Source organism: Clytia hemisphaerica, unplaced genomic scaffold, assembly GCF_902728285.1.
Source record: "Clytia hemisphaerica strain Z4C2 unplaced genomic scaffold, Clytia hemisphaerica genome assembly, whole genome shotgun sequence".
Lineage (NCBI taxonomy): Eukaryota > Metazoa > Cnidaria > Hydrozoa > Leptothecata > Clytiidae > Clytia > Clytia hemisphaerica.
The window spans coordinates 343,549-370,898 of NW_027103342.1; the positions used below are offsets into that span (position 1 = coordinate 343,549).

Sequence of the window (27,350 nt, forward strand, 5' to 3'; positions counted from 1 at the left end):
TCATAATGTCATAAATCTCAATCCATTCCAGTCGCTTATAGATATTGTTCTGCTCTGAAGCTAAGAAGATGCAGAATTCAATTTGACACTTCAAGAAAAGTATCATAATGAAAAATTATATATAAAAAAAACATAAAGAAATTAAATTCTCCTTTTTAAGGCTGCATTCGTGATAAAAAACAACTAGAATTCTTTAATTCGTGGTACTGCTTTCACTACCGGACCTGGCACGAAAGACAACGGCGTCTTCAGGGTCCGGAGCACATCTAAACTCAAGGTCTTCTTCATCTTCATCATCGGAAACTTGGCGTGAAAGCGCCGGTGAACCAGGCGCGGAGGGCGGTCGTGGAAAGCGAAGATTCTGAAAATGCATCATAATAAAAACATGAATTTGCATTTGATTATTTATTTTCATTATTTACCCTGGCAGATGTACCAAGTCTTTTCTATACAGAAATTCATTAAAAAACGTACCAATTGATTAGTTCTCAAACTCAATCTTGGTGCCTTTTCAGGGTGTGTCTGTTTGATTGCCATTGCTCTAGCTCTTTTGTAATACTGTACGTGAAACAAGAAGAAAATGTCATTAAAAAGCCTGAGAAGCTCTCTTGTATTCCTCAAGTATTGTTTGTTTTACTGTTTCGTTATTAACTAACCTTACTTATGCGTGGGGGATTTTTTTCAAGGTAACCGAAAAGCACTGTGTTGGTTTTCTTTAGATCGTTTTGTTTCTTTTTTTTCACACACATTATAAAACGTTATTATTATTTTACCCTGTAACAAAAGTTTTAGAAATTCTCTTTTACCCTCTACAAAACAAAAAAAATATATTTTATCATAAATATCTCACCACTCCGAGGTTTTTCCAGTCCAGTAATTCACTCAGTCTTTCAGTTCGATTTCGGAGAATAATTCTTTGTCGTCTTGAAAGATTACAAAAATCATTCATATGCTAAAACAAAGATCGATGGAACCTTATCAACATTCGGTAAGAAATTTCATTCGGTTCTTTGAGATTTGACAAACGGGTATTTAATTAAACATTTTGACAAACGATTAAAACAAGAGCCACGAATCTCAAGTTTTAGAGAAAACTAAAAAACAATAATCAACCATACATCAGAAAGTTGTTCGATCGATTCTTTCGCGTTCTTGAAGCGACGGTCGATGACGTAAATTCCATAGAATTCAGGGTAATCGATGTGCTCAGCCATGAAACGTCCGAAACCAGAAAGATTGGTCGATACATTTGGTACACCCATCACTGTACATTCCGCTGTAAGTAAAATCAATTGATATTTAATACAAAAAGCGATACCTTTATGGACTTAACTGATAGTTAAATTAACCATTTTTGAGAAAATAGTTTGGAAATTATAATGAAAGCATACCTACTAGATATACTAAATATCGAGAATCGAAAGAAATGATAAAAAGCTAAGAAATCACGGAAGGAAGAGTGACCAGAAGTGATAAAAAAGAACTTTTTTATTTCACTTTTCAAGTGATTAAGTGACTAGAAGAAGAAATATTAGAAAGATTATTTTCTACACTTTACATTCATCAGTTTTTTATCGAAGTTATCGGAGTTATTAAATAAGACCTTTAAAAACTGTTCCTTTCAACAAACACTTCACTCTGCAACGCTACACTCTGCTACACTATCAGAAAAATGACTCAAACCATCGCACTCCACCTGGGTAGTTAAATTTAGTTAGATTTTTCGTCACACCACCACCGTAGTAAACGTCATTATGTCTGAGATTTTAATACCGACCCCCCCCCTGGCTCCGTCACATTTGAGGGTTTATAGTTATGCATCTTCGAGCAAAAAAAATCAAAAAGATCGAATGAGCTAATCTCGAGAAAATCAATAATATTAGAAATGTGACGGAATAGAAACGTAAAAGCATTTATAGAAGTGATTAAAAAACCCAAAATGATTCAACTGATCATGACGATCAAGGGTCAGAAACTCTACCAAAGAATCTAGAACACTAGGATTTGAATTACGAGCTTTGGATCAACAAACCTGGCGTATAGCCCCATGGTTCATAATAGGAAGGGAAAACTCCCAAGTGACATCCGCGGACAAATTCTTCATAATCCATTGGGAAAAGAGGATTGGTGCGCGACAAGAATTCTGGATAGAAGATAACCTATAGAGACAAAAATTCAGGTAATAAATTTAACCACGAATATCTAAACGATGGTGTTAATGTAAAAAAAGAATACCATTGATGAACCCTTTTAGAAAAAAAATACGAACCTTCACTCGATCAGTCTTCAAATTAAAAAGCTGCATTTTGCGAACACAGTTCAGAATAGGGTCCAGGTGGTCGTCAATCATGTTATGCGTCACTACAGGCGCCATGCGGCCGTTCTAGTAGAAATCATTATAAATCATTATTCTCATCTAAATGATACAAACGTCAGAATTAGGAAAACTGTCCATCTTTAAGAAGTCCATTTTGGAGTACGTAAGCTCTACTCCGATATCAAACCCCACAAGTAAAAATATTAAGATGTCGACAATCAAAGGAATTATTTTTTTACCTGGGTGGCAAGGAGACAACGCTTCAAGGCAGTAAGATCAGTTTGCTTCAATAATTCTTCAGTATCTGGCAGTCGACCGCTGAAATATTCAGACAATGAAAAAGATCCATTAATGAAGACTAATGCATCACCGAAAACGAAATGTTAAAAACAACCAAATCGATCTTAAAAGATATTTGTTAAATAAAAAAAGAATTGGGAAAAGGAACTCATCCGTTGGTGGAGCCGACGCTTTTCAAACTTAAAATGCATAAAAAGTATTTACCGTAAATGAAAGGTTTTAGGTGAGGTCAAAGGTATTAATATACAATCGATATGAGTTATCGTTATTCCCTGCAAATACAACTGCAAAATGAAGTTAAGGAGGCGTGCATGAGCAACGTTTTTCAATCTCATTTTGTATCTTGCAACAAATTATCAAAAATCTTTACCTCATGGCAGAGTCGAAAATTCGTTTTCCGATGATGTCGTGAAGTTCATTGACTGTGGTTCTGTAAAAATTGAAAATAACAAAATTAGTCAGAGAAAAAAGTTTTGAGAAGAAGCACTTGTAAAATGAATACAAAAGTCACAGAGAACGAAAGTATTTCAAACCTCAATTGTTTAACATGAGCTTGTCCACGCAAAGCTTCTACATTGTAGTTATTGGTTTTTGCGGGGAAAATTAAGAATGCAACCACTGTAACGTCACTATTCGATGCCTGCAGAGAGAATTCATTCATGTTAAAATACCTTCAACATTTTCAAGCGAAACTAAATTCTAAATCTACAATATGACAATACATCCTTTTAAAGTGGAATGAATAACAATGTCAAATTGTATCTGGCTATTATGAAAAAAGTAGAAAGTAAGTCATCTCGTACAAATGAATAGCTAACCTTAAGCAAGTAGTTGAGTCTTGCTAAGGACTCCAAGTACACATCAGCACCTTTGTTCTGAAACTCGTATCTAAAAAGGAAGAAAAAGACGAAATGACAATAATAGAGATCAAGATAATATCTTAGGTTTAGATTCGGTTGACAAAGACAAGAGCTGAATACATGGATTTTCAGTTTGTGAAATTACCTGCCGGCCGTGAAGAAATATAACGTCTTGTCTAGATCAAAGTCCAAATTTCTAAAAAAGAAAAATGATTTTGACTGATAAATACTATTTGATATAAAAAATAAAAGCGAATTATGTAAATGATAAAGAAAACGAGATAACATAGGGCCAGTCCAGGTCTAGGTCCCAGGCAAAAAAATAGTTCCCCTCCCCCAAATATTAAAAGTTTTTTTAGCAGCCCCCAGTTCTATATCTAGTATAAAATATTTCACAGGAAAAAATCTTCAAATCCCAATGTTTGGGAAATACGTATTTCCGGATCCGGAAAATGATGTATTTCCCAAAGCTTGTACGTAGGTTGTGAATTCCAATATCACAAAGCTTAAAACCAGATCAGGAATAGGGTTGGGTAACTTGGTTTCCCAAACTTGTTAAAGTTTATTTCACATTACGGAAAATGGCTATTAACAATGCTAAACACAAAGATTGAGTTTGTGATTCTGTATAACACAATTGGGAAACTCAAATACCCAAATATGATTTGTATTTGCTAAATTCTTAAATGTATTCGATCATTCGTGAGCTTTGGCTCGATAGCTCCCATTCGTTCTGTCATGTGCCTGCGCTACTTTGAGAATCCCGGCACTTTGTCATAACAGCGGAACAACGACGTGGTACCGATTGAACGGCCGCACGGCGACTGACGATTCCACTGAGCCCTTGCGACGCAAGTCCATTGCGAACGAACGAGGCCGCCCTTGCGGGGCGCCTCACCTTTGTGTTACACACTGATCGAATACACCCTTATAAAGTTATGATTTGAATACAATCTGAACAGTTTTGACCCAATTTCTACTTGTGGTTTTTCTTACGCATGCGTGGTACAAGTTTGGGAAATTGATTTTCACAAATGTGAAATCGATACTTCCCAATCTAAACTTTCTAGGTGAAATAATGAAAAAATAATTGTGAATCCCAAACTTATCTAATTTTGAGTTTTCCAGCACCAAGTTTTTGATTTTATAACAAAGTCTAGATTTGGTTGTTTTAGCTTTAAGTTTGTTATATAAGTTTTCCACATTTTGATTTTGGTTTTCCCAAGGCATGTCTAATTTAGGGACAAGCTGGAGTTTTTACAAGCTCTTATTTGATTTGGTTGGTCGTTAACCAGTAATAAAACAATTTTATTATTTTTTCTAAAGAACGCGTCATATCACTTCAAATGACCAATTAGTGAAGTATCTTATAAAAACTCCAGCTCATCCCCTAATTTAACTTAAACTCAAATGCCAATCATGAAATGGAATATCTTGAACGTCTCAGAATCCCAAACTAAAAATTACAAAGTAAACATGATGTGAAAATTTCCAGATACGTTAATTGAAATTCCCAAATTTGGGAATCGATTAGGATTTTTTCCTGTGTTTGTTGATTTAATATCGTTTTTAGGAAAATCACATCTCTATTTTTTTGCCATTTTCGAAATCTTTTAACGCGACCGAAGCGAGCACAAAAATTTTGGGGTGTTTTCTCTCTTTTTTGGCCAAAAACTGCCATATCTAGTAATCATCAAATGGCATCTTTTTCCGCCCTTTGTTTTTCAAGTGAAAACAAACAGAATCAATAGACTGTAAAATGGAGGATTTTTGAATAAAAACATGGTTCCATAAAGAAAAACAATAGAAGAAATAGTCAGCCTCCAGCTTTGCCATTGAAATTCCAGCCCCCCCCCAAACATATCAGGTCCCCCCAAATATTTGGCTGCATTTTAGCTCCCGGTTTTCATTTGCATTTTTTGGGTGTCAGGGGGGATGACGCTATGAGATATTGATATGTGCAATTAATTTACCCATAAAAGTGTCCTCGTACAAAATCGTGAATCTTTTCCTTTGACTTGGCGTGGAGATTTTGAAACTCGTGAAGAGCTCTGAAATGAAAAATAAATAGAACGTAAAATGCCAATCTTGTCCAGAGAAGATAATTTGAAATGAAAAAAACGAATTAAATAATAAATCATACTCACGTGTATTTGACAATATTCAGGCCATTGGGAGTCACAATATCTAAAGTAAAATATCGAATCACGAGTGAGGTTACAAACTGCAGAGATCATAGTTGATATACATTACGAAAACCTTAAAATCATTCGAAAAAGTCCAAAATAGTTATCTTTAGAGTGAATCTTCCAGTCAAAAAATTAACTGTGTATCCGAAATGTCTGGGTAGAAGTAGACTAATACTGAAAGTATAGAAATATTGATTAATCTCTACCAGGTTTCCTTCCCAACAGATGTTCAGCTTCATCAGCAGTAATTTGTGATACAGTGGTGAAGATGTGTGCTATAGAAGTCGCTGCTCGTTCTAAACAGTATCGATGGTAAATCTTGCGGTCACCTGCCTCCTAGTCAATTGGAAAGGCAATAACGATCAATATTAATATTTATTTTCATTTTTCAGTGATCTATTATAAAATTGAAACCACTTTTGAGGACCACTTTCAGGTGAAATCAAGTGTTTAGCATGATTTTACAAGAGACATTTTTTAATCGAACTAAAAGAAAGCAAAAGAATTTCAAAATCGTAAAAAAAATACCTTGTCAATATTGAACTAAAACGAAAAGAAAATTTAAGTTATTTAAAGTGGTTTAAGATACATAATGGAAGGTTTGAAAACCTTTATCGAGAATGAAAACATTAATGGTGATCAGTTTTGATCACTACTTTCTATAAAAAAATGCTCTAAAGGCCTGACTCCATCGATCGCGCGAGTGTGTACGCTTGGCCAAAATTTCCTAAAATAGCACATTGACGTCACGAATTAAATTTTCTTGTACACAAAATGCGTACGCTCTTGTACGCTTTTGTGCTCTTTACTCCGCTGGAAATTTTCAACTTTTGTGAGTGTACAGGAGCGCACATCTCAATCGATAATCTTTCAACCAATCAAGAAAGAGAAAAACTGCCGAGTAAAAAAAAATGTAAACATACATATTGTGTTCGATTCCACCTCTTTGTTGATGGAAATCAAACATTGATCGCGCGGAGTGTGCGGCCAAATCTATTTTAAGAATTTTAACTAGCTAGGTGCACGCTTGCGCGATCGATGGAAACAGGCCTTTAACCTGGGTCGAGCTGGAGTTTTTACAAGGTTTTCGATGATTCGGTTGATGGTTGAATCATGAGACAAAGAATTTTCTTGCTTTTTCTAAAGAACGCGTCATCTCTATTATTTCAAATGACCAATTAGTGAAGTATCTTATAAAAACTCCAGGTCATCCCTTTAACCTTTCCAGCGGGCAACTTCTTAAATTTTCACGCTGTCAGCGCGCAATATTTTTTCATTCAAGACATTACATCACCATATCAAAAGAAAGCTTAGAACCTCTACTTTCCGTTTCTCTTTACTTCTACGGCTAGCAAAGAAGCCAATGGGAGAAATTATAGCTTAGAAGATCGCTATGTAAAAAAACGACTATACACGTCTGCCGGAACGTCTGCTCGACGTGTATACACGTCTGCCGGCACGAAAAGGTTAAGTATATATCAAACCATATACCTTATCAAGATTATTGTAAAAGTCGGTGCTTCCAGCACACAAATGTCTTCCAAGGAGTGTTGCATGAGTGGTGAAAATAGTGGAGATGTCATGATGGCGTGTTCTACAAAAGACCAAACCACAACCAGCCATCCACTCATGAAAATGTGCAGTAATCAACTTCTCTTTATCACATTCATGACGAAACTAAAGTGAAAGAAATTTGTCATAAACAAATATTCATGAGGCTATACGGAGTGTGCAAGTTACAATTTTCTACAAGTTACAATTTTCCAAAAGTTGTTTCTTCTTGAATTGAATGACCAGAAAAAAAAGAAAGAAGGGCAGGCATCACCATGCTTAAAAACTCAAGCTATTGTATGAGTTCTATATTGTAAAACTAACTTTGCCAAGGAACCATGCCACCAATCCACCAAAGATCAATGTATTGAGTGTTTCACTATCCCCATCAGGAATACCAATTTTACAAGATTTCCACAACTCTTCTCGCCAGGAAGTCAACAAGTTTCTGCCAGAATCTACATCAAATAGAATGACCTAAAACAAGAATTGATTTTCTTTTTTAAATCGTTAATATTTCTACCAATAAATAATATAAACGTGTACAAGTGAGGAAATACTACGCATTTAAAACTTACTGTCGTAAAGATACCAAGAAAACAAAGGAGAGTAGAATAAAGCAGGTTATGAATTGTTCCAATAAAAATACACAATAATAGATGATTCACATGAAACTGTGGCAACTTGTATCAGCTAATACAAATACAAACCTTTGGGTTTCCATCTATGAGCCACCTTCCATAAACAACCTAAACAAGATCAGATAAATTCTTTATTCTATAAGGGTTTCAATGATAATAGAGAACGCTGTGATTTCAACCATTGGGTAAGAAAACACCAGTGTGCTTCACACTCACAGCCAGATCTAAAAATTCATACATGGGTAAGTGTGACCGACATCTAGCTAGCAAGTGAGTTTGATCAAACTAAAAAAACAGATATGTAACCAACCTTGATACCGTCATTTCTCATTGAGTTTATGACATTCTTCACGATTTCATATTCTGGCTCGACGATTTCAACCTCTATGACCATTATAATGTAATACAAAGAAACAGTGAAAGATTTAACAATAAACAAGCTGGAATGGGCTCTTCCAGAAAAAATCCGTACATGGGGGGTGGAGGATATATTGTTTTTTTTGCTCACCCCATGGGCAAAGTGCAAATTTACCCCATGGACATTTGCATTTTTACCCATGGACATGTTATATCTAGCCCCCTGGACAATGCTGTTTACCCTATGGAAAATACTAAATTTTTGCCCCCTGGACAACGGTATCTCCCCCCATGGACAAGACATCCTCAACCCCTCTTGGCCTTTAAAGAGACATAAATTATTTTTTCCTTCAAATAATTGAGTCCTTCAAACTATCACTTGATTAACACTACCCACACAAATAAATGCCCTGGATACTCTTTAGTTTCAACCCCTGGACAGTCACCCCTTGGGCATTCAATCTTTACCCCATGGACACTCAATATTTACCCCATGGACATTCAATCTTTACCCCGTGGACACTCAATATTTACCCCATGGACACTCAATATTTACCCCATGGACATTCAATCTTTACCCCATGGACACTCAATATTTACCCCATGGACACGTAATCTTTACCCCGTGGACACTCAATATTTACCCCATGGACACGTAATCTTTACCCCGTGGACACTCAATATTTACCCCATGGACACGTAATCTTTACCCCATGGACATTGTGATTTATAATGTTTGAAAGTATTTTAGGAAATTTTGCCAAGAGCTTAAATCCAGACGGTGTCAATCGAACAACTTCGGACGAAAATCGCAAACGAAACAATCGAACGTGTAATAGAACGCGATCGAATAATTGCGAATCGATTGTCGAACGTAATTGAAGCTCAATCAAACGGCCGATTCCAGCGATTCCAGCGTAATATTCGATGCGTTTGAATAAGGTTAGATTGGATCGATTGATAGGCCATTTCACGGTCGAAATGAATCATGGGTTATCAGAACCAATTACATTCGATTGATCTTCGGTTTTGTTCGATTACGATATGTTCGATGAGTTTCATTGCGATTAAATTAAATTGGATCACTCCATTAAAGCTTTTTGTGGGCGGCCGAGCGCTTACGTACCGTGCGAGAGCGAATAAAATCTAATACAATTTAATCAAACGAACGTAATCGATTAATTGAACGGTAAATCAAGGGTAATATTAGATTGCGTTCGATAATCGAATTGCAATTATTCGATTGTGTTCAATTGCGTTCAATTGATTCGGCGTTCGATTCGTTTGATTGACATCTGGCTAAATTTTTAAAAAAACATTGCTACCTTCATTTTCTAAAAAGTGGCACACTGTTTCAAGACTCCACGCAGCAGAAGGTGCTGTTTTCACTGTCAAAGTCGAAGTTACATATTTAGACACTGATATGACTTCTCGGACTTCAGACTTCAGTTCCTGTTGTCCAGGGGGTCAAAGACTATTGTCCGGGGGGTTAGAAACTCATGTCCAGGGGGGGGTCAGAAACTCATGTCCGGGGGGGTCAGAATCTAATGTCCGGGGATAAAAAAATTCATGTCCGGGGGGAGGGGGTCGGAAAGCAAATGTCTGGGGGGTTAAAGAAGCAGGTGGTCGGAGGGGGGCTGAAACTGAAGCTAATGTACCCAACCAAGGGTAAGTGTTCAAAATAGGGGTGGAGGATATTATGTCCGGGGTATCTGATATTGCTTGCTTTTGTCCGGGGGGGGTAGGTGTCAAAATATCATGTCCGGGGGGTAAGAAGATTTTTTATCTATGGTTCGGTTGTATGAGAGATATATTTTCAAATTCAGTAAGATGAACGATTTTGAGGATTTTTATTTATACTAGCCATAACTTTCATTAAATTACCACCGCATGCAGCAGAACGAACACATAGAGTTAAATTTGCTTTCAAAAGGAATTTTATTAGCCCTACAGTAATTTTTGTTAAGAGTGACCTCTCATCTGAAGACAAAATTCAGTCTTCAAATGCTAACAAATCATTTACAGTTATAGTTTCAAAAGTAAAGCCCATTTTGTTTTGGCGCCTACTTAGAGTGACATTCGTGTCTTGTCTTACACGCTTTTTTATAAAAATACGAGACTGAAGTTTGGCTAAAACCTAAGAACAAAATTATGAACAATCTGAGCCTCAGATTTCAGAAATTACTAAGAAAGTACAGATTTCCATTTTCATTAACCTCGTAAGAACATTTAAGCCTGAAAAACTCTTAAAATTAAGAACATCTCAGCCTGAGCCATGATTTACTGGTTCGTCTATAAAAATCGTATATCTGAAGATACCGCTCTCGTATGTTTTTTTGCTAATGTACACGTTTAGTAACATAACTGTTAGAATACTTTGTGTAGAGTAATTTTTCACCTTCCAAGAGCGCTTAAGAATTACTTTGGTATGAAAAGGGAATTTCCCAAAAAAGAGAATTTCCTTAGGTTCATTAATTCTCTTCTAGGAATGAGAAAAAGACAAACTGAGCTTTCAAAATGGGTAATCACTAATCAGATCAATATAAACTTCAGAAAAGTCTTTTTGACGATGATAAATGATTGCAAAAACAAAAAAAGGCTGCAGGAAAGGCTTCAGACACGTACAGCTATTATTATAAAGATGATATGTTTGTTTCAAGTGGATTTATCATCTTTATGAAGAAACTTTTAAAATTCTTATAGAAAAAATAATAACACGAGTTCTTTCTTTCTTTTTTCTCTTTTCTTAAATTTTTTGAAGCCTTCGGATGTTCTTAACTTTTTGCGTTTTAAGCCTAAAAATGTTCTAAAGATGTTCTTATTTTCACCATTTTGTGAGTATTTTTGTGCAATTTCCTAGACATTGGACATTGGGTATTTTAGAGTCCGCAAAGCCTTAAAATGTTCTTAGCATGTTCTTAATGTTTTTGCCATCGAAGCCTTATGTGCTTAAATAGTTTGTTCTTATAAAAAACGTAAAGAATTATTTTTTCGCTGATTTGAGCCTAAGAATATTCTTAAATGATTCTTAAATTTTCAAGATCAATTTTTTGAATTTTTTCCAACATTTTCATCGATTTTACTTACAACATAATATTTTTATCGTTATTAAGGATTATGTAAAAATTGTGAAGTTCATGTTAGTTGATTGACACTCAGTAAGTACCTTTGAAAAATAGATCCTCTTATAAAATTATTTGAGGCTGAGAGTGATTCTTGACTAATTCTTAAGATTTTGAGCCTCATGATTCCTATAAAAAGAATTTTTATAAAAAATGAACTGTAAAACATGTCTTAGTTTTCTCCCAATGAACGGTAAATCGCCTGTGTAAGAATCACAGCTGACGTCATTATTACAATAACAAATTGAGGTTATATTTCGAAAAAAAAGGGTTGCTTCTTAATGAGTGAAAAAACATTTCTTTATTGTTGTTATTTTTTTTCTTATTTTATTGTTTATTTTATTATTATTTACTATTTTATTTTGCTTATTCCCAATCCTAATTAGAGTTGTCTGTATATTTTCTCAGCTAGAGAAAATATTAATAAAACATCAACCAAAAGACTGATGCAAAAACTTCGGTTATTATTAAAAATTTAATACCAATCGAGAAAACTAAAAAGAAATTCATTTAGACAAAAGAACAATTATGTACACAGATAAAATGTTAAAAGATAATCTAAAAATTATATAATCATACTCATATGTTAGTTATCCACATAAGATTTGAAAAAAAACATATATTCTACCCTGACTTTATATTGTGCAAGACCTACATCGAGAGATTTATATCCATAATTAAGTGGCCAGTTTTTATAACTATGTCTTGTCTTTGTTTCATTTTCTTGTATGTCTCTTATATCCCTATATATCTTTATCTCTGAATCTCTGGATCTGTGGATCTATAGGGCGATATAACCACCCTCTATGTATGTCCTTTATCTCTGAATCTCTGGATCTGTGGATCTATAGGGCGATATAACTATCAATTATCTATGTCCTTTATCTCTAAATCTCTGGATATGTGGATCTACAGGTCGATATTACTATCCTCTATGTATGTCCTTTATCTCTGAATCTCTGGATCTGTGGATCTATAGGGCGATATAACTATCAATTATGTATGTCCTGTATCTCTAAATCTCTGGATCTGTGGATCTATAGGGCGATATATCTATCCTCTATATATATCCTTTATCTCGGAATCTCCGGATCTGTGGATCTATAGGGCGATATAACCATCATCTATGTATATCCTTTATCTCGGAATCTCTGGATCTGTGGATCTATAGGGCGATATTACTATCCTCTATATATGTCCTTATCTCTAAATCTCTGGATCTGTGGATCTATAGGGCGATTTAGCTATCATCTATGTATGTCCTTTATCTCTGAAACTCTGGATCTGTGGATCTTTAGGGCGACATAACCATCCTCTATGTATGTCCTTTATCTCTGAATCTCCGGATCTGTGGATCTATAGGGCGATTCAACCATCATCTATGTATATCCTTTATCTCTGAATCTCTGGATCTGTGGGTCTATAGGGCGATATAACTATCATCTATGTATGACCTTTATCACTGAATCTCTGGATCTGTGGATCTATATGGCGATATAACCATCCTCTATGTATGTCCTTAATTCTAAATCTCTGGACCTGTGGATCTATAGGGCGATGTAACTATCATCTATGTATATTTTATCTCGGAATCTCTGGATCTGTGGATCTATAGGGCGATATTACTATCCTCTATATATGTCCTTATCTCTAAATCTCTGGATCTGTGGATCTATAGGGCGATTTAGCTATCATCTATGTATGTCCTTTATCTCTGAAACTCTGGATCTGTGGATCTTTAGGGCGATATAACCATACTCTATGTATGTCCTTTAATCTCTGAATCTCCGGATCTGTGGATCTATAGGGCGATATAACCATCCTCTATGTATGTCCTTTATCTCTGAATCTCCGGATCTGTGGATCTATAGGGCGATATAACCATCATCTATGTATATCCTTTATCTCTGAATCTCTGGATCTGTGGATCTATAGGGCGATATAACTATTATCTATGTATGTCCTTTATCTCTGAATCTCTGGATCTGTGGATCTATATGGCGATATAACCATCCTCTATGTATGTCCTTAATTCTAAATCTCTGGACCTGTGGATCTATAGGGCGATGTAACTATCATCTATGTATATTTTATCTCTGAATCTCTGGATCTGTGGATCTATAGGGCGATATAACCATCCTCTATATGTCCTTATCTCTAAATCTCTGGATCTCTGGATCTTTAGGGTGATATTACTACCTCTATATATGTCCTTTATTTCTAAATCTCTGGATCTGTGGACCTATGTTTTTTATATCTGTATTTCTGGATCTGTGGATCTATGGGTCGATACAACCATACTTTATGTCTTTACATCTGTATCCTTTGGGTACATATTCAACCCCTTTTTTCAGATAGGGTCTGATAGCGTTTTTTGGAAATATTTCAGTTTAAATGTCTTTTAACTTCGCTATCGATGTCTTTTACTTTAATTGGAGTTAATATCGCGAGTATATATTTTACGCATAATGGAGTACAAAGAAATCTGTCAAAGTCGTTTGAAAAGTTTTTGTTCAGGTCTGTTTAGGTTCAAATTTTCTATTACATTTTAATTCAATTTCGTTGTTAACTACTCAATCAAAATTTTCAACGTCCTTTATTGTACTTTATCATATGTTGTTAGAAATAGGATCACTGCACGAAATGAGGCGTTTACGCAAAAGGTATATCATGGTAGACTTGATGTTTACGCAGCGGAAAGATAGATTCACATTTAAGTGAACTTAAAGATGATGCTTATGCACGTTATAATATTATATTCAAATTATAAAGCGAGTTTACGCATTAACATTAATGACGTGGAGACGATATCTCCACATTTCGTGTCCTCATAGTTTGGAGGGAAGATTTGTGCGAGATTTTTAAATGCATCACTTTTCTAAATTCTGCAACGATTTCAACAAAAAATGTTCACTCTCAAAAGTCCCCCCACTCTTTAAAGTATAATCCATACGAAGATATAATTCGGCCTGAAATTATATCTTTTTCAGGCTTTAGTGAAGACGACTTTACTCCGGGTGTATATTATTATATAGGTGCAAATTGAAAGTTCTAATGCGGCTGATAAAGATTTCGCAGGTCACATTTTACGCAAAACAAACATCTTTTAGTTTTTGAAATTAATCCTATCTTGACAAAAAGAGTAAACGAAAGATGTAAGAAAGTTCCAATTCCCATCATGAAATTTGGCTGTAATATTTTTTGATAAGGCCTACAAAGCGATTAGCTGAAATTTAGCATAATTTTCCTATTTTTGGCCAAAATTTTACGGATTTTCAGAATTTCCACAAAATCAGCATGCTTCAAGCATTTTTCATCCTTGAAAGTCTCCGGATCTAAAAAGCCAAAATCATTTTTTAAAAAATCATAAACGGGTGGTCCTAAAAAGTTCCAGGGAACAACCAACAAAACAAATTAACCCAATTATTAGGCACTCGAGAGTAACGATAACTAGTCATAGCTTCCACTAAATGCCTCCACATAAAGATCATGTCATGCACTTATAAGGCTTTAATGCCTTAAAGATTAAACATTAAAAAATAATCAAGAATAATTGATTGATTTAATTCTTAATTATTGATTGATTGATTGATTGGTTGGTTGATTGATTGAGGCGTTTGCTTGAAAAAAAAATATATATTTCATTATAAAAAAATACATACTTGAAGAATTCATGCAGCTTGTTTACTTAATAAAATTTAATGAAAAGCTGGAAAAGCCTCTCAAAAATATATTTAAAAAGTTATGGTATCATTATCTGGTCTAACTTGCGAACTTTTCTGGTCGCTAAAATTTCTGACATTAAGGTAATAAGGTAAAAATAATAATAATAATACGTTATCAATATTATCAATACCCATGGACAAAACATCCTGATTTCTCCCCCATGGACAAACAAGGACCCTTCTCCAACCCCTGGACAAATGACACGACCGACCCATGGACATTCTCTCCAACAGTCAGGTCTCCCCCATGGACAACATGTCCTCTGCAACATGTCCTCGGGTCTAAGGTCTCCAGAGGTCTCCCCATGGACAACCATGTCCTCATGTTCTCCCCATGGACATATCACCCAACACCCCTAGGACAAATTAGTCTAATTCAACCCATGGACAGCAAAAAATATACCCTTGGACAAATGGTATTTACCCCCTGGACAAATGATATCTACCCCTTGGACAATTGTTTTCTGTCCCATGGACAAAGCGAGTCATGAACCCCCTGGACATTATATCCTCCACCCCCCATGTACGGACTTTTTCTGGAAGAGCCCAATGTGACAAAAAATTACCCCTTAAATATTTAGCCTTAATTGTTATCATGTCCTTTGTCAAATACCAACAACAAGTTTATTACAAATCTTTACAAGTTTTTCTTGACTGATATCTATTTTTCCCAGAGCCCTCAGGGGGGGGGGGCACTTGACTCATACAAGCAGCCCAAAATTAGGCCTTTCAAATAGCAACCCTTACAGTGCAGAGAAAATTTAACAAATTTGAGTAGGCAAAAAATCGATCCTTTAAGGTGCATTTTCATTACCATGTTCAGGCAAAATGCTGTTAGATTTTCCAAATTTTACACCCTTAGAGAACAATTGTTCTCATCTTTGCTCATATCGACCCTTACAGTGAACTTTGGAAAGCTTTGGGGGCCGCTGATACAGTAGCTCATTTACCTTGAGTGCACCCCACCCGGCCAGAGCCGCTTGCATCACTTTTTGATTTTACTGATGGACGTAATACAATCATTCTGGGAAATACTGCTGCAAATTTTCTTTGATCTTTTTTTATTCACGAGAAAATAATCTATGCAATGTAAACAAAGCCACAAAGGGCGAGCTAGAAGCTTATGGAGTGTGTACGAGCATTAAATTACTTACAAAAATCAACCAAATCAAACTTTTTGTGTTTCAATTTTTTAACGATTGGGATTCTAGGGCATTTCTGTTGAGGGATGTTAACATGTATTTTCTTTTCACAAATTGGTTTGGGTATAAAACACACACAGAAAATGTTAAGTTTTCCTGGTAAATTTGAAATTTTCTGTGTGTGTTTTAGAATTCGAATTAAAAAAAACGACAATGAAAACACTCAAATTGTTGGATAAAAACACTTTTTTTCAAGATATTTACGAATAAATTGACACGAAATACTTTATTCATATTTGATTGGCGCTTTAAATCAATTATGTCACCATTACATGAATTGAAATCATATCAGAAACATCAGTCTAAAAATCTGCCTACAAGAAAGTGTTGATCTTAAACAAGACAATTGTTAGTATGTGAAGAAGTGGAAGCCTGGAAGCCAAACTCTCTTACCTTCTCTCTTATTGAGAGAATCGATTGAATTGGACTGATTCAATTTTGAGGTATATATTTGTGAACCTTCTGATCCAAATGACCCATCATTACAAAAAGGTTCAACTTTAGATCCCAAGAAAATTCATTTTCGAGAGAAAAACCTTTTTGTTGTGGTACTTTTATTCTAATTGTACATGTTTTTTTTTTTATAAGCAAGTGTCTGTCCCTATATCAGGCTCGCATTATGCTTAGCATTCTATTGTTCTTAAACAATAGAGCCATTGTCCTGCCATTGTTTAGGCACCAAAAACTGAGCCTGCATATGCTTATAAACGTTATGCTTATAAAAGAAAAAACATGTAACGATTTGATCTTATAAAAATGAACCTGAAAATTAAATTCTGATTTTAATTTAAAATATTGTGAATAGACCTAATCGGAGTTTTTTATTTTTCTAAAAAAGCGATGCATTGTGGGATTGTTTTGGGAGTATTACAATAGAAATCTCTTGGGAATTGCTTGAGGGAATTCTATTGTAATACTCCCGAAACAATCCCACAATGCATTGTTTTAGAAAAATCAAAAACTCTGTTAAGATCATTCTATTGTGATATTTTTACCAGTTTGAAATTGTGAATGATTGTAAGGACCCAGTAAAAAATAATCGCCACCAAGTTCTTCAGCTGTAACTCCAGCTTTTGTTCGAATGACTGTGTAAATACCTCCAACTAAAAGAAATAAAACAATGTTACCATTAAATTATTGAAACAGTTTCCTGAAAGACTAACCCCTGAATTAAGATCAAACAACTAATCTTTTCACCATGACCACAAATGGCAATTTAAGTAGTAAATGAAATTATTTTGTTCTAGACTGTCCAAGACTGTCAGATAATTCAATACCCACTTTAATGAAGTTCCTTTACAGTATATAATTTCTTTAACTCAAAAATAATATCACTAAATATATATTGAATTTTTATAAATTTGTTGCTTCCAAAGTCAGGTAGAGAATTCAAATGGTGTTTTTAAAAAGTTTTCGGACCAAATTTTAACAGAATTTCAAGGTTTTTGGCTGTCTTTGTAAGGTTTATCATACTAATCAAGGCACATGAGAAACTTTTGAAGTTTCAAGTGAAAACAAGATTCATGTCCAACTTTGTGTACCCAGAAAGGGTTTGTTTGATTTTACCTTTGTTCACAACTTCCCAAGCTACCTCAAAAACAAATCCAAAATCAGATGATCCAGGTTCATGTGACTGTGCCATATTCTTTAACTAACAAAACTAAAATAATATCAAGAACAAATAATTTTTTCAAACCCCCTTAGCACCAATGTATATGCCTTTCTAATTTGTGTGGACATTATGGTTTCTGACACAAATACAAACAGGAGAGTTAACAGTTTGCGTTGACATTCTGTTTTGGTAGTCCCGAAGATTTTTACTACTAAATGACACCACAATGTCAAATTTTGATCCTGTATAAATAAGCTAAAAACCATCCAGTGTGTAAAATAAAACACTCTTTTGGAGCTTTCAAAGCGCATGGTAGGTAAGATATAAGGCATAAAGGCATTGATCTACACACTTGGTTTTAGTTCTAAAGTTTCATGAAATGGCCTAGTTGAAATCAAAAAGACATTAAAGATTTCACAAGAACATAAGTGAAATCCCTTGTAACTGCAGATTATGCCATTTCTGAGATTTATTAGGGGTTGTTGTTTATTAGATTTCGCTATGCAGTGGAATCTCAATGGAATATAAAAATTACAGTAATACTCTAATGATATTCGATTGCACTCAGTCAGTACAAACAGGATGAGTTATTTTCTTTCCTGTCCTAGCAACAGCTGTGTTGTTTAAGACAAATCAATTAGATATATCATTGTCATGAATAATGTGGATGAAAATAAGAATACTATTTTGAGTATGGTGGTAGGGTAGATCGTCAACTACCATTTTTAGCATGATGTCAAAAAATTCAAAGTGTAATGTTTTTTTGTGAAAATTTAATTTATTGTAAGACATTTTGCCCAATTTTTTACCTCCTAGGTCAAAAATCCAGCATTCTCCAGGGGGGTCTTTGATTCGCACTAAAGCGAAAAATGAGTAAAATGGCATTTTTTGCCCATTTTAAGACTATGAAAGCCCAGTAAAGGGTCAAAATGGTTTCTGAATGGTGTCTTGTACTAATATTCAACATAAAAAGACAAAATAACCCCAGTGAGATCGCTCAATGTTTCAATTTCAAGCTAAAAAGGCTGATTTTCTCCGATTCTGGGTAGCAAAATACATGAAAGCAGCATTTTTGAGGACCCGCGACTTTTAAACTTTTTAAGGTACACACTTGAAATTTTCAGTAAATTAAACACTTCAGAGAAAGCTCCAGGAAAATTCCTATAAATCCATAATGGCGCCCTAGAAATTGAGTTTTGATGCTAAATGCCAATATTTCAAGCTAAAACTTGGTTTTCTCAGGCTAAAATCTCAAAAATGGTTTCAAATGGTGTCCTGAAATTTTTTGGTGTTGAAAGTATTCTGAAAATACTCAGGGAGAAACAAAATGGTTTGGGTCAGAAATTTGCCCAAGTCTGCCATTATGGTATTGCATTTCCCACTAAAACGCGATATTTAGAGTTAAAGTCTGATTTTCTCAGGCTAAAATCTCAAAAATGGTTTCAAATAGGGTCCTGAAATTTTTTGGTCTTGAAAGTTTTCTGGATATACTCTGGGAGAACCAAAATGGTTTGGGTTTGAAATTTGCCTAAGTCTGCCAATATGGTATTGCTTTTCCTACTAAAACGTGATATTTAGAGTTAAAGTCTAATTTTCTCAGGCTTAAATCTCAAAAATGGTTTCAAATAGGGTCCTGAAATCTTTTGGTGTTGAAAGTATTCTTGGAAAAATCAAGGAAAATCACAGTGGTTCACAATGGACATATATATGCCAAAGTCTTCCATTATGAATTTTATTTCTTTAGGAAGAATACTCAAGCTTACTCAAAACATTGTGTTTTAGAATGAAATACAATTCCATAATGGCAGACTTTGGCAAATTTCTGACCCAAACCATTTTGGTTTTCCCAGAGTATTTCCAGAATACTTTCAAAACCAAATAATTTCAGGACACCATTTGAAACCATTTTTGAGATTTTAGCCTGAGAAAATTAAACTTTAAACTCTAAATATCGCGTTTTAGTTGGAAATGCAATGCCATAATGGCAGACTAGGGCAAATTTCTGACCCAAACCATTTAGATTCTCCCAGAGTATTTTCAGAATACTTTCAACACCAAAAAATTTCAGGACACCATTTAAAACCATTTTTGAGATTTTAGCCTGAGAAAATTAGACTTTAACTCTAAATATCGCGTTTTAGTGGGAAATGCAATACTATAATGGCAGACTTGGGCAAATTTCTGACCCAAACCATTTTGATTCTCCCATGAGTATTTTCAGAATACTTCCAAGATCAAAAGATTTCAGGACATCATTTGAAATCATTTTAGAGATTTTAGCCCAAGAAAACCAAGTTTTAGCTTGAAATATTGGCATTTAGCATGAAAACTCAATTTCTAGGGCGCCATTATGGATTTATAGGAAATTTTTGAAAACTCAAGTTTGATTTTTCCTGGAGCTTTCTCTGAAGTGTTTCATTGCTGAAAATTTCAAGTGTGTACCTTAAAAATTTTAAAAGTTGTGGGTCCTCAAAAATGCTGCTTTCATGCATTTTGCTACCCAGAATCGGAGAAAATCAGCCTTTTTAGCCTGAAATTGAAACATTGAGCGATCTCGCTGGGGTTATTTTGTCTTTTTGTGTTGAATATTAGTACAAGACACTATTTAGAAACCATTTTGACCCTTTCCTGGCCTTTTATAGTCTTAAAATGGGCAAAAAATGCCATTTTTACTCATTTTTTGTTTCAGTGCGAATCAAAGACCCCCCTAGGGAATGCTGGATTTTTGACCTAGGAGGTAAAAAATTGCGCAAAATGTCTTACAATAGATTAAATTTTCACAAAAAAATATTACACTTTGAATTTTTTTACTTTGCCATTTGACGATCTACCCTAATGGTGGGACTGTTTGAAAGTTTTTCAAAATGAATTTATTTACATGACGGTATGGGTATTTTGCTTAACTTAAAGTGAGCATTTAAGTAAAATTACCAGTCTGTAAAATATCAACCACGCAAGTGACCAAACTGAAATTTTGCACACTACCTTTAATTGTCAATATACCATTGGTTTAAAATTTCAGGTCATAGCGTCAGCCTGGGTTTAGCTTTAGGTCCCAGGCAAAAATTAGGTTTCCCCTGAGTTTTAAAGTCTCCCCAAAGATTCATGAAACTACTACTGTCAGTTTCACGCTAAACGATTTTTAAAAGTTTGTTCCACAAAAAAGGGTCATTCAATATAAATTGTGTTGCAGTTTGAAGGTTAAGATAAAATATTTTGCTCATTTTATATTAAATTAGTGTGCTGCAGACAAAAGTTTTTCAGCTTCATGAGCTATAATTGGAGTAAATTGAAACAGCTAGTTCGAAATACAGTTCACAGGTCAACAGGTTACAGCTCAACAGGTTACAGACACAGGTCATACAAACTACATGCCAGAAAACTGTAACGTACTTGTAATGGCCAAAAAAAATTGGTCTTGTTTCCAGAAATCAACTGGGTGAAATATTTTTTTTACCTAGCATTTGAGGAAAAATATTTTTTTCAAAAGAGAGGTAACATTAATTCATTCTTTCTTTTTTGTTATCCTTGGTTGCTTGTTTTTTTAATATGCTTTTGTTTATTTCATGAGAGTTTATTCAGATATTTTATAAATGAGAAAGTAAACTCAGAAAAGCTATTTCATTTAATAAGTAGCGAAAGAAGAGCAAAAATTAAACATTTTACTATATTTTGACCTTTTATCTCACTTATGTTACAAGTCTCACGTAATGGATGTTTCTTTTCATTTCACTCACCAATCAGCATAATTCCTTTATAAAGATTAAGTTATGTCAATTATGAAAAAAAAAACTTTGCTAAGATTGAACATGAGAATTATATCATTTTTTAACAGTAATCAGCATAAAACCTTCGTGTGTGATAAATCACACACCTCAGTGATTTAAGGTCTACATTACTTTGTATTTTTCTCCTAGAACAGATATATTAAAGTGTAAGAAAAATCTAAAAATGTAAAAAAAAATTTTGAGGCCGGCCGGGTGAGTTTTATTTTCGTCACACGCATTTCCGGAAACAAGACTACTTTTTAAATTGGCGTATAACTCATAACACGTTCCTTAAAATATAATATGCAATGGAAATATTGTATACAAAATATCTTATTTAGAGGATTTTAAAAGACAAATCATCAACAATAAAAAATTGATAAAGTGGTGACACTTAAATTATGAAAATAAAGACGCCATCACAAAATATGAGATGTGTACAAAATTTACAACAAAAAAAATTGTCATGCTCAATGCGGAATATATATAAATTAAGTGCTCCGAGAGAGCTGTTTTAGAGATACAAAGATAGTGACGTCATTTCTATCAGAAAAACAATGAGGGGGATAAAAATATTCAAATATTTATAAAATAAAATCCTTTTGGCGCTATTTTCATTAATTCTTTTATTATACCCAATGATGTAGGAAAGCGATTGTGTAATAGCTATTTCAGTCTCAAGGGGCTATGTTTAAAGTCGAGACTAATATTTTTTTATTGAACAAGTGTACTTTGTATATAACATATGTAACATACAAACAACATTCAAAAGACAATTCTTATTAAATGTGTGAAACAGTTAGGGAAACCATCCAGGATCCTGCCATTCTATAAGCCAGTAAAAACTAAATGACACTTGTAAACTTAAGTTTCTTACCATTTTCCATTGAAAACAACTAAAAATATTGATACTTCCCAAAGCCGGAGACCAAAACAAATCATCTTCCAAGATTGTGGCGCCCTTTTGGATCTATTGTTAAGGCCATATAAAATGGTGGAAAGAGTTGCAAAAAGACAAAGGCGCCCGCTACTTCGAGGGTGGTAACGCCAAAACGCCCAATATGATCTTCCAACAGAAGGCGAGTTAGTTGCCCCAGAGTTACATCATACACTCCACCACAGGGCACAATAAAGCGTGTTTCAATGAATATCATTAATCATAAGAACATCTTATGTGCTTACCTCCAGTAAACTTCATTGAAAATAAAGAAGGTAAGAAGATAAAAAATGCGCTGGATAATTTTCATTGTAACAGTTTGGTCAATCATCTCTGAAAGTTTGAAAAAGTTTTTCCGACGCAAAAAAAATTTCAGCCAATTGAAAGCACAGTGTGCTTATACTTACTATGTTTGCTACACCGTCTAGGCTAAAAAAAGTGTGAAAAGGTACACAAACGTCACTTTTTAATGAGTGATGTTATGATTTTTTTGATTGTGGCCGCATACAGGAACATATAATACATAATACAACTATTACAGCTCCTTGTTATACACGACACAGAATGCAAAAGCACATGGTAAGCACATGCAGTCCGCTTTTATTTGTTTCAATCTGTGATCTTAAGGTGTAGACCATTTCTCATCTTCAATATTGCCGTTCACATGACGAAAGGTTAAATCTCTAAATTAGTACCTTACAAAATTTTACTGTGGTGATCATCTTTGACATTGAGATTGCCCTTTTTTCATGTAGAGGAAAAGTCAATGTTTTTATATGACAAAAAGGCCAATCTCCAAGGCAGAACAGAATTGCAAGATTTCCAATTTTCCAAGACACGTATTTTGAGATTGAACCTTTAGTCATGTGGACAACAAATTCTTTGTAGAAAAGCAGAAATTTGATGTGAGAGTCAGATTTTCAACAAAGTGCCATAAGAAATCATTAAATAAAAGAAGAACTGGAAATCTTAAATACTATATATATTTCCATTTTGAAGAATTGGTGCAAAAAAGTGAAACATGGAAAAGTTTGATTTTGATTTGGAAAATTTTCTATGTTTGTTTTTTTGCATAAACCCCTGTAACTATGGGTGAATACCCTGTCGCTTAGATGTTGGCTTGAAATCGAAAATGAAACCACTGAAATGAAAATAAAATTGGCTCCACACTACAAATCCCGTTTTAGTCTATTGATGTGGATAGATTTTTACCTTTAAAAAATTTTTAAATAATAATAAAATATCTTCAGTATGATATTTTTGACAATAAAATGTGTTTTTCAAACATTTTAATTTATATTCTACAATAATTAAAGTTGACTAGTCAATGACCTGTGATCTGTTGACCTGTGACCTGTCTACCTATGACCTGTGTTTCAAACTAGCTGAAATTGAATCCAAACTTATTAAGATGAATGTTCAGCCCCCACATAATGATGAGTTTTCAGCTCCCCCCAAGTACATCCAACATCAGCCCTCTCCCCAAATATTTGAAACATCTTTAGCCCTCACCTTTTTTGAGCTTTTTGAAGAGTGTAACCATGACCCTGGACACCAACGTACTGTGAAGTCGGGGTAACTTGCATCAGTGGACCAACAAGCAGCTGCGCTCGCAGCTCTACTCTATGCATGTTAGCTTCTACTGTACTGATGGAAGTTACCCAATCTAACCATCATCTTTTCCTGCAAATAAAGCCAGCTAATAAAAGTTTCCCTGTCAGTTCAGGCACATCCTGGCAAATGAACAGGGTATTTTTCACTTGCGACCATTGGCATATGAACGGGGTCGAAAACGAAAGTGACGTAATAGCGCCGAATACCCAGTTTAATTGAACCGTGTTGGAAATATTTTGCTTCATTTCAAAGAACTGCATAGATGAAATCTTTCTTCCATGGGTCAATTTTGTCTTTGAAGATTGAAGAAACTTTTAATGAAAAAATAAAGTTCCCAGTTTTCTTCCTTTTTCCTCTTTTTCAGTTTGAAGTTCATTTTTATTCATTTTCACGCTTTTAGCCTGAGACGTCCTATCTCATTTACACTGGGTGACGAATACCCCATGCAAATGCTCACCCCGTTCATTTGCCAGGATGTGCCTGACTGCCTGTTTATTGTGTCTTTTTTAAAGTTTAAATAAAGCATAAAATATGGAACTTGCATCATTCAGACATCAAGAAGTTATTTTCTACCCATATCCCTCCTTCAACAACATCAACAACCAAGAACAATGCATTAAAAGCATGTTCTTTCGTGCTGTTGTTAGGCTCCTTTCGTTCATGCTTGCACAAAACCACTAAACCTGATTCTCCTGACCTGGAGCAAATTAACCTGATAACAGAGATGTTCATAATTTTCTTACGCGCACGGTAAACGGTTATCTGGCACTTATCTTCTTATCTGATATTCCGATGGCGTATTGGCGGCCGCCCACGCTAAAGCTCTGAAGGAGACCTATAGTAGTCATCGTTTGATGTACCGCATCACAGTCGTGTCTAGCTGTCCTTACACTTTTTGCTTGACTATCGGTTGCACCCGACTGAATTTAGCATGAAAATCTCTGCTGCCTGAGAAACCTTACAGAAAAAAAGAAAAATGGTAACCCAAAGGTTCCAGATGTTAAAATTTTCCCGACCTTCAGAGCTTTAGCGTGTCGGAAGAAAATTTCTACATCGAGTACCAGATAAGGTAAACGGTAAACCTTTAAAGGCGCTTGAAAGTTATATGTCTCAGGTTAGAGCAAATGGGTCGTGACTTCTTCGTAATAGCGAAAGACACATATGGACTTATCTCGTTCTTATCAGTCTCTAGTTCGTAGTTTTCTTACTTTCTGGGACTACTTTGTGAATTATTTTCTATGTTTCTCAACTGTCTATTTTCCAAAGGACCGCCAACGGTGGGATTCGAACCCACTAAAAATGCAAAGTTCCAATGAACCCTAACTGATAATAGGGGTAGGGGGTAGAGTAACTTTTTTTTGGGGGGGGGTATCTTCAGATCTTCTTCGCCTGGTGTTTTTTCTGTTCCATATAATGATAGAAGACATTTAAAAAAAAAAAATTTTAATTTTATGCATTTTCGACGAATTCCAGCCCAAAAAACTGCCGGGGGGGGCAGCTTTTTTGAGGTTTATTCTTCATATCTCTTCCAAAACTTGCTCAAATTCAAGATGTAGTGTTTTTTTATGAAAATTTAACCTATTGTGATGCAAATTGGCCGAACCCCCCTGGGGGTACTGATTCGCACTACAGGCAAAAATTGGAAAAAATGGCATTTTCTGGCCTTTTCAAACCTGTAAATATGTCAAAACTATTGCAAATCTTATTTTTTTCACTTGCTGTACTGAATTTTATGAAGAAACAACAAAATAATCATATTGGATTGAAAATTGTGCCCGTTGGAGCCCTAAACGAGCTGTTTTAAGCCGATTTTGGGTAGCAAAATGCTTTTTAAGGCCAATTTTGCAAGTTCATAAACTTTAAACTAATTGATTCACACGTCTGAAATTTTCAGAGATGGAAGTCCTCAGTAAAGTCTTTAAGCGAAATGAATTTCAAGATTTTCATTTTTTTCAAAAAATCATAATGGCGTCTTCAAAAATCGCTTTTTAGCAAAAAAAATCAGATTTATCAAAATATAGCATTTTTTAAGGCAAGCTTCTACAAACTGAGTTTAAATGCTGATTGAAATTTTTTTTGCAGTGATAGTACTCTGGAGATACTCCAGGGAAATCAAAATCATTTGGGTCTGGGATGCGTCTATGTCCCCCATTATGGAAATAAAATCTCTGCTAAGAGCCATTTTTCAGGCAAAATCCAAATTTGGACTGAAAAAATCTCTAAAATGACAATAGACATGGGCCCGAATTTTCTTGCAGTGATAGTATTCTGGAAATACTGCAGGAAAATCATCTGGGCTTTGGATTTTTGATTGAAATATTGGTCAAAATGTCAAAAAAGTGGATTTTTGTCAATATTTTGACCTTTTGGCTTAAAATCTCGCTGGAAAGACTCACTTTTGAATTTTTTTTTTGCTTGACCATGAAGCAAAATCCAATTCCTACGAGTACAACCCTTTGAAGTAGGTCTAAAGCGGCCAAAAATGACCACAAACAGAAAAAATGACCAACTTCACAGTGCTGTAACTTTTTATCTAGGATAGGAAAGATACGAAAAATGTGAACATAGATTTGAAATCAGCAAAGTTTAATTTTTCTAAATGGCTTGATGTATTAATTTTTAAAACAGTAGAAAAAAACCTTCAGCAGTTTCTCATAGTGGCTGCTTAATAGTCGGTAGTATATTGAGGTCACCGATTCAGACTAGAAATAGGTTTGTGACTAAACTGACCGCGAGTCGCATCTTCATTTCAATTCTTGAAAATGAATTTTGTTCAGCTCCACTGAGACCTAATATAAATATATGTAGCTCGTTCTAACTAATCAAAAGAAGTTTCTGCTCCTGAATCAAAAAAGAAAGGCGTTCTAGAACTAGGTTTAAAGGTAATTAGGTAATATTTTTATGTAATTTGCCCACTTTTTAGGTTATAATTCAATTGTATAAAATTTGTTGAATTCAACAAAACAATGGGCTTTTCCAGAAAAAAACCGTGCACCCCCTGTTGAGGATGTCCAACCTTTTGTGACCTACCCCCTTGGAATTCGAGGCAATTTTAGGGATCATACCCCTCTGGAATTCCGAATTTTTACTAATTTACAATCATTACTCCCTAGGAATTCCACTTATTTTTGACGGATTTTCGTCTACCCTTATGGA

The 27,350-nt window shown here is 34.7% G+C and overlaps 1 protein-coding gene across 1 annotated transcript; it reads right to left on the bottom strand.

Moving 5' to 3' along the window:
- Window positions 1-45: 45 nt before the first annotated feature.
- LOC136818704 (glycogen [starch] synthase, muscle-like) lies at window positions 46-17,941 on the bottom strand. The gene is made up of 21 exons (XM_067074951.1): window positions 17,831-17,941; window positions 17,260-17,367; window positions 8,169-8,242; window positions 7,928-7,966; window positions 7,542-7,694; window positions 7,158-7,343; window positions 6,195-6,209; window positions 5,873-6,002; window positions 5,625-5,664; window positions 5,451-5,528; window positions 3,623-3,673; window positions 3,436-3,505; window positions 3,151-3,257; window positions 2,988-3,047; window positions 2,557-2,635; window positions 2,270-2,383; window positions 2,033-2,159; window positions 1,119-1,276; window positions 851-952; window positions 475-558; window positions 46-361 (listed from the first exon to the last, which is right to left on the bottom strand). The coding sequence occupies exons 1-21, from the start codon at window positions 17,904-17,906 to the stop codon at window positions 194-196; spliced, it is 2,019 nt and encodes a 672-aa protein (XP_066931052.1). The 5' UTR covers window positions 17,907-17,941; the 3' UTR covers window positions 46-193.
- Between the last annotated feature and the right edge of the window lie 9,409 nt (window positions 17,942-27,350).

Coding starts and splice junctions, on each gene's coding strand:
- LOC136818704 (XM_067074951.1), bottom strand. CDS start 17,906: ATGGCACAGTCACATGAACCTGGATCATCTGATTTTGGATTTGTTTTT. Junction 3,674..5,450: donor GTACGAGGACACTTTTATGG/GTAAATTAATTG, acceptor TTTCTTTTTTAG/AAATTTGGACTTTGATCTAG. Junction 3,048..3,150: donor GCTCATGTTAAACAATTGAG/GTTTGAAATACT, acceptor CAATTTTTACAG/AACCACAGTCAATGAACTTC.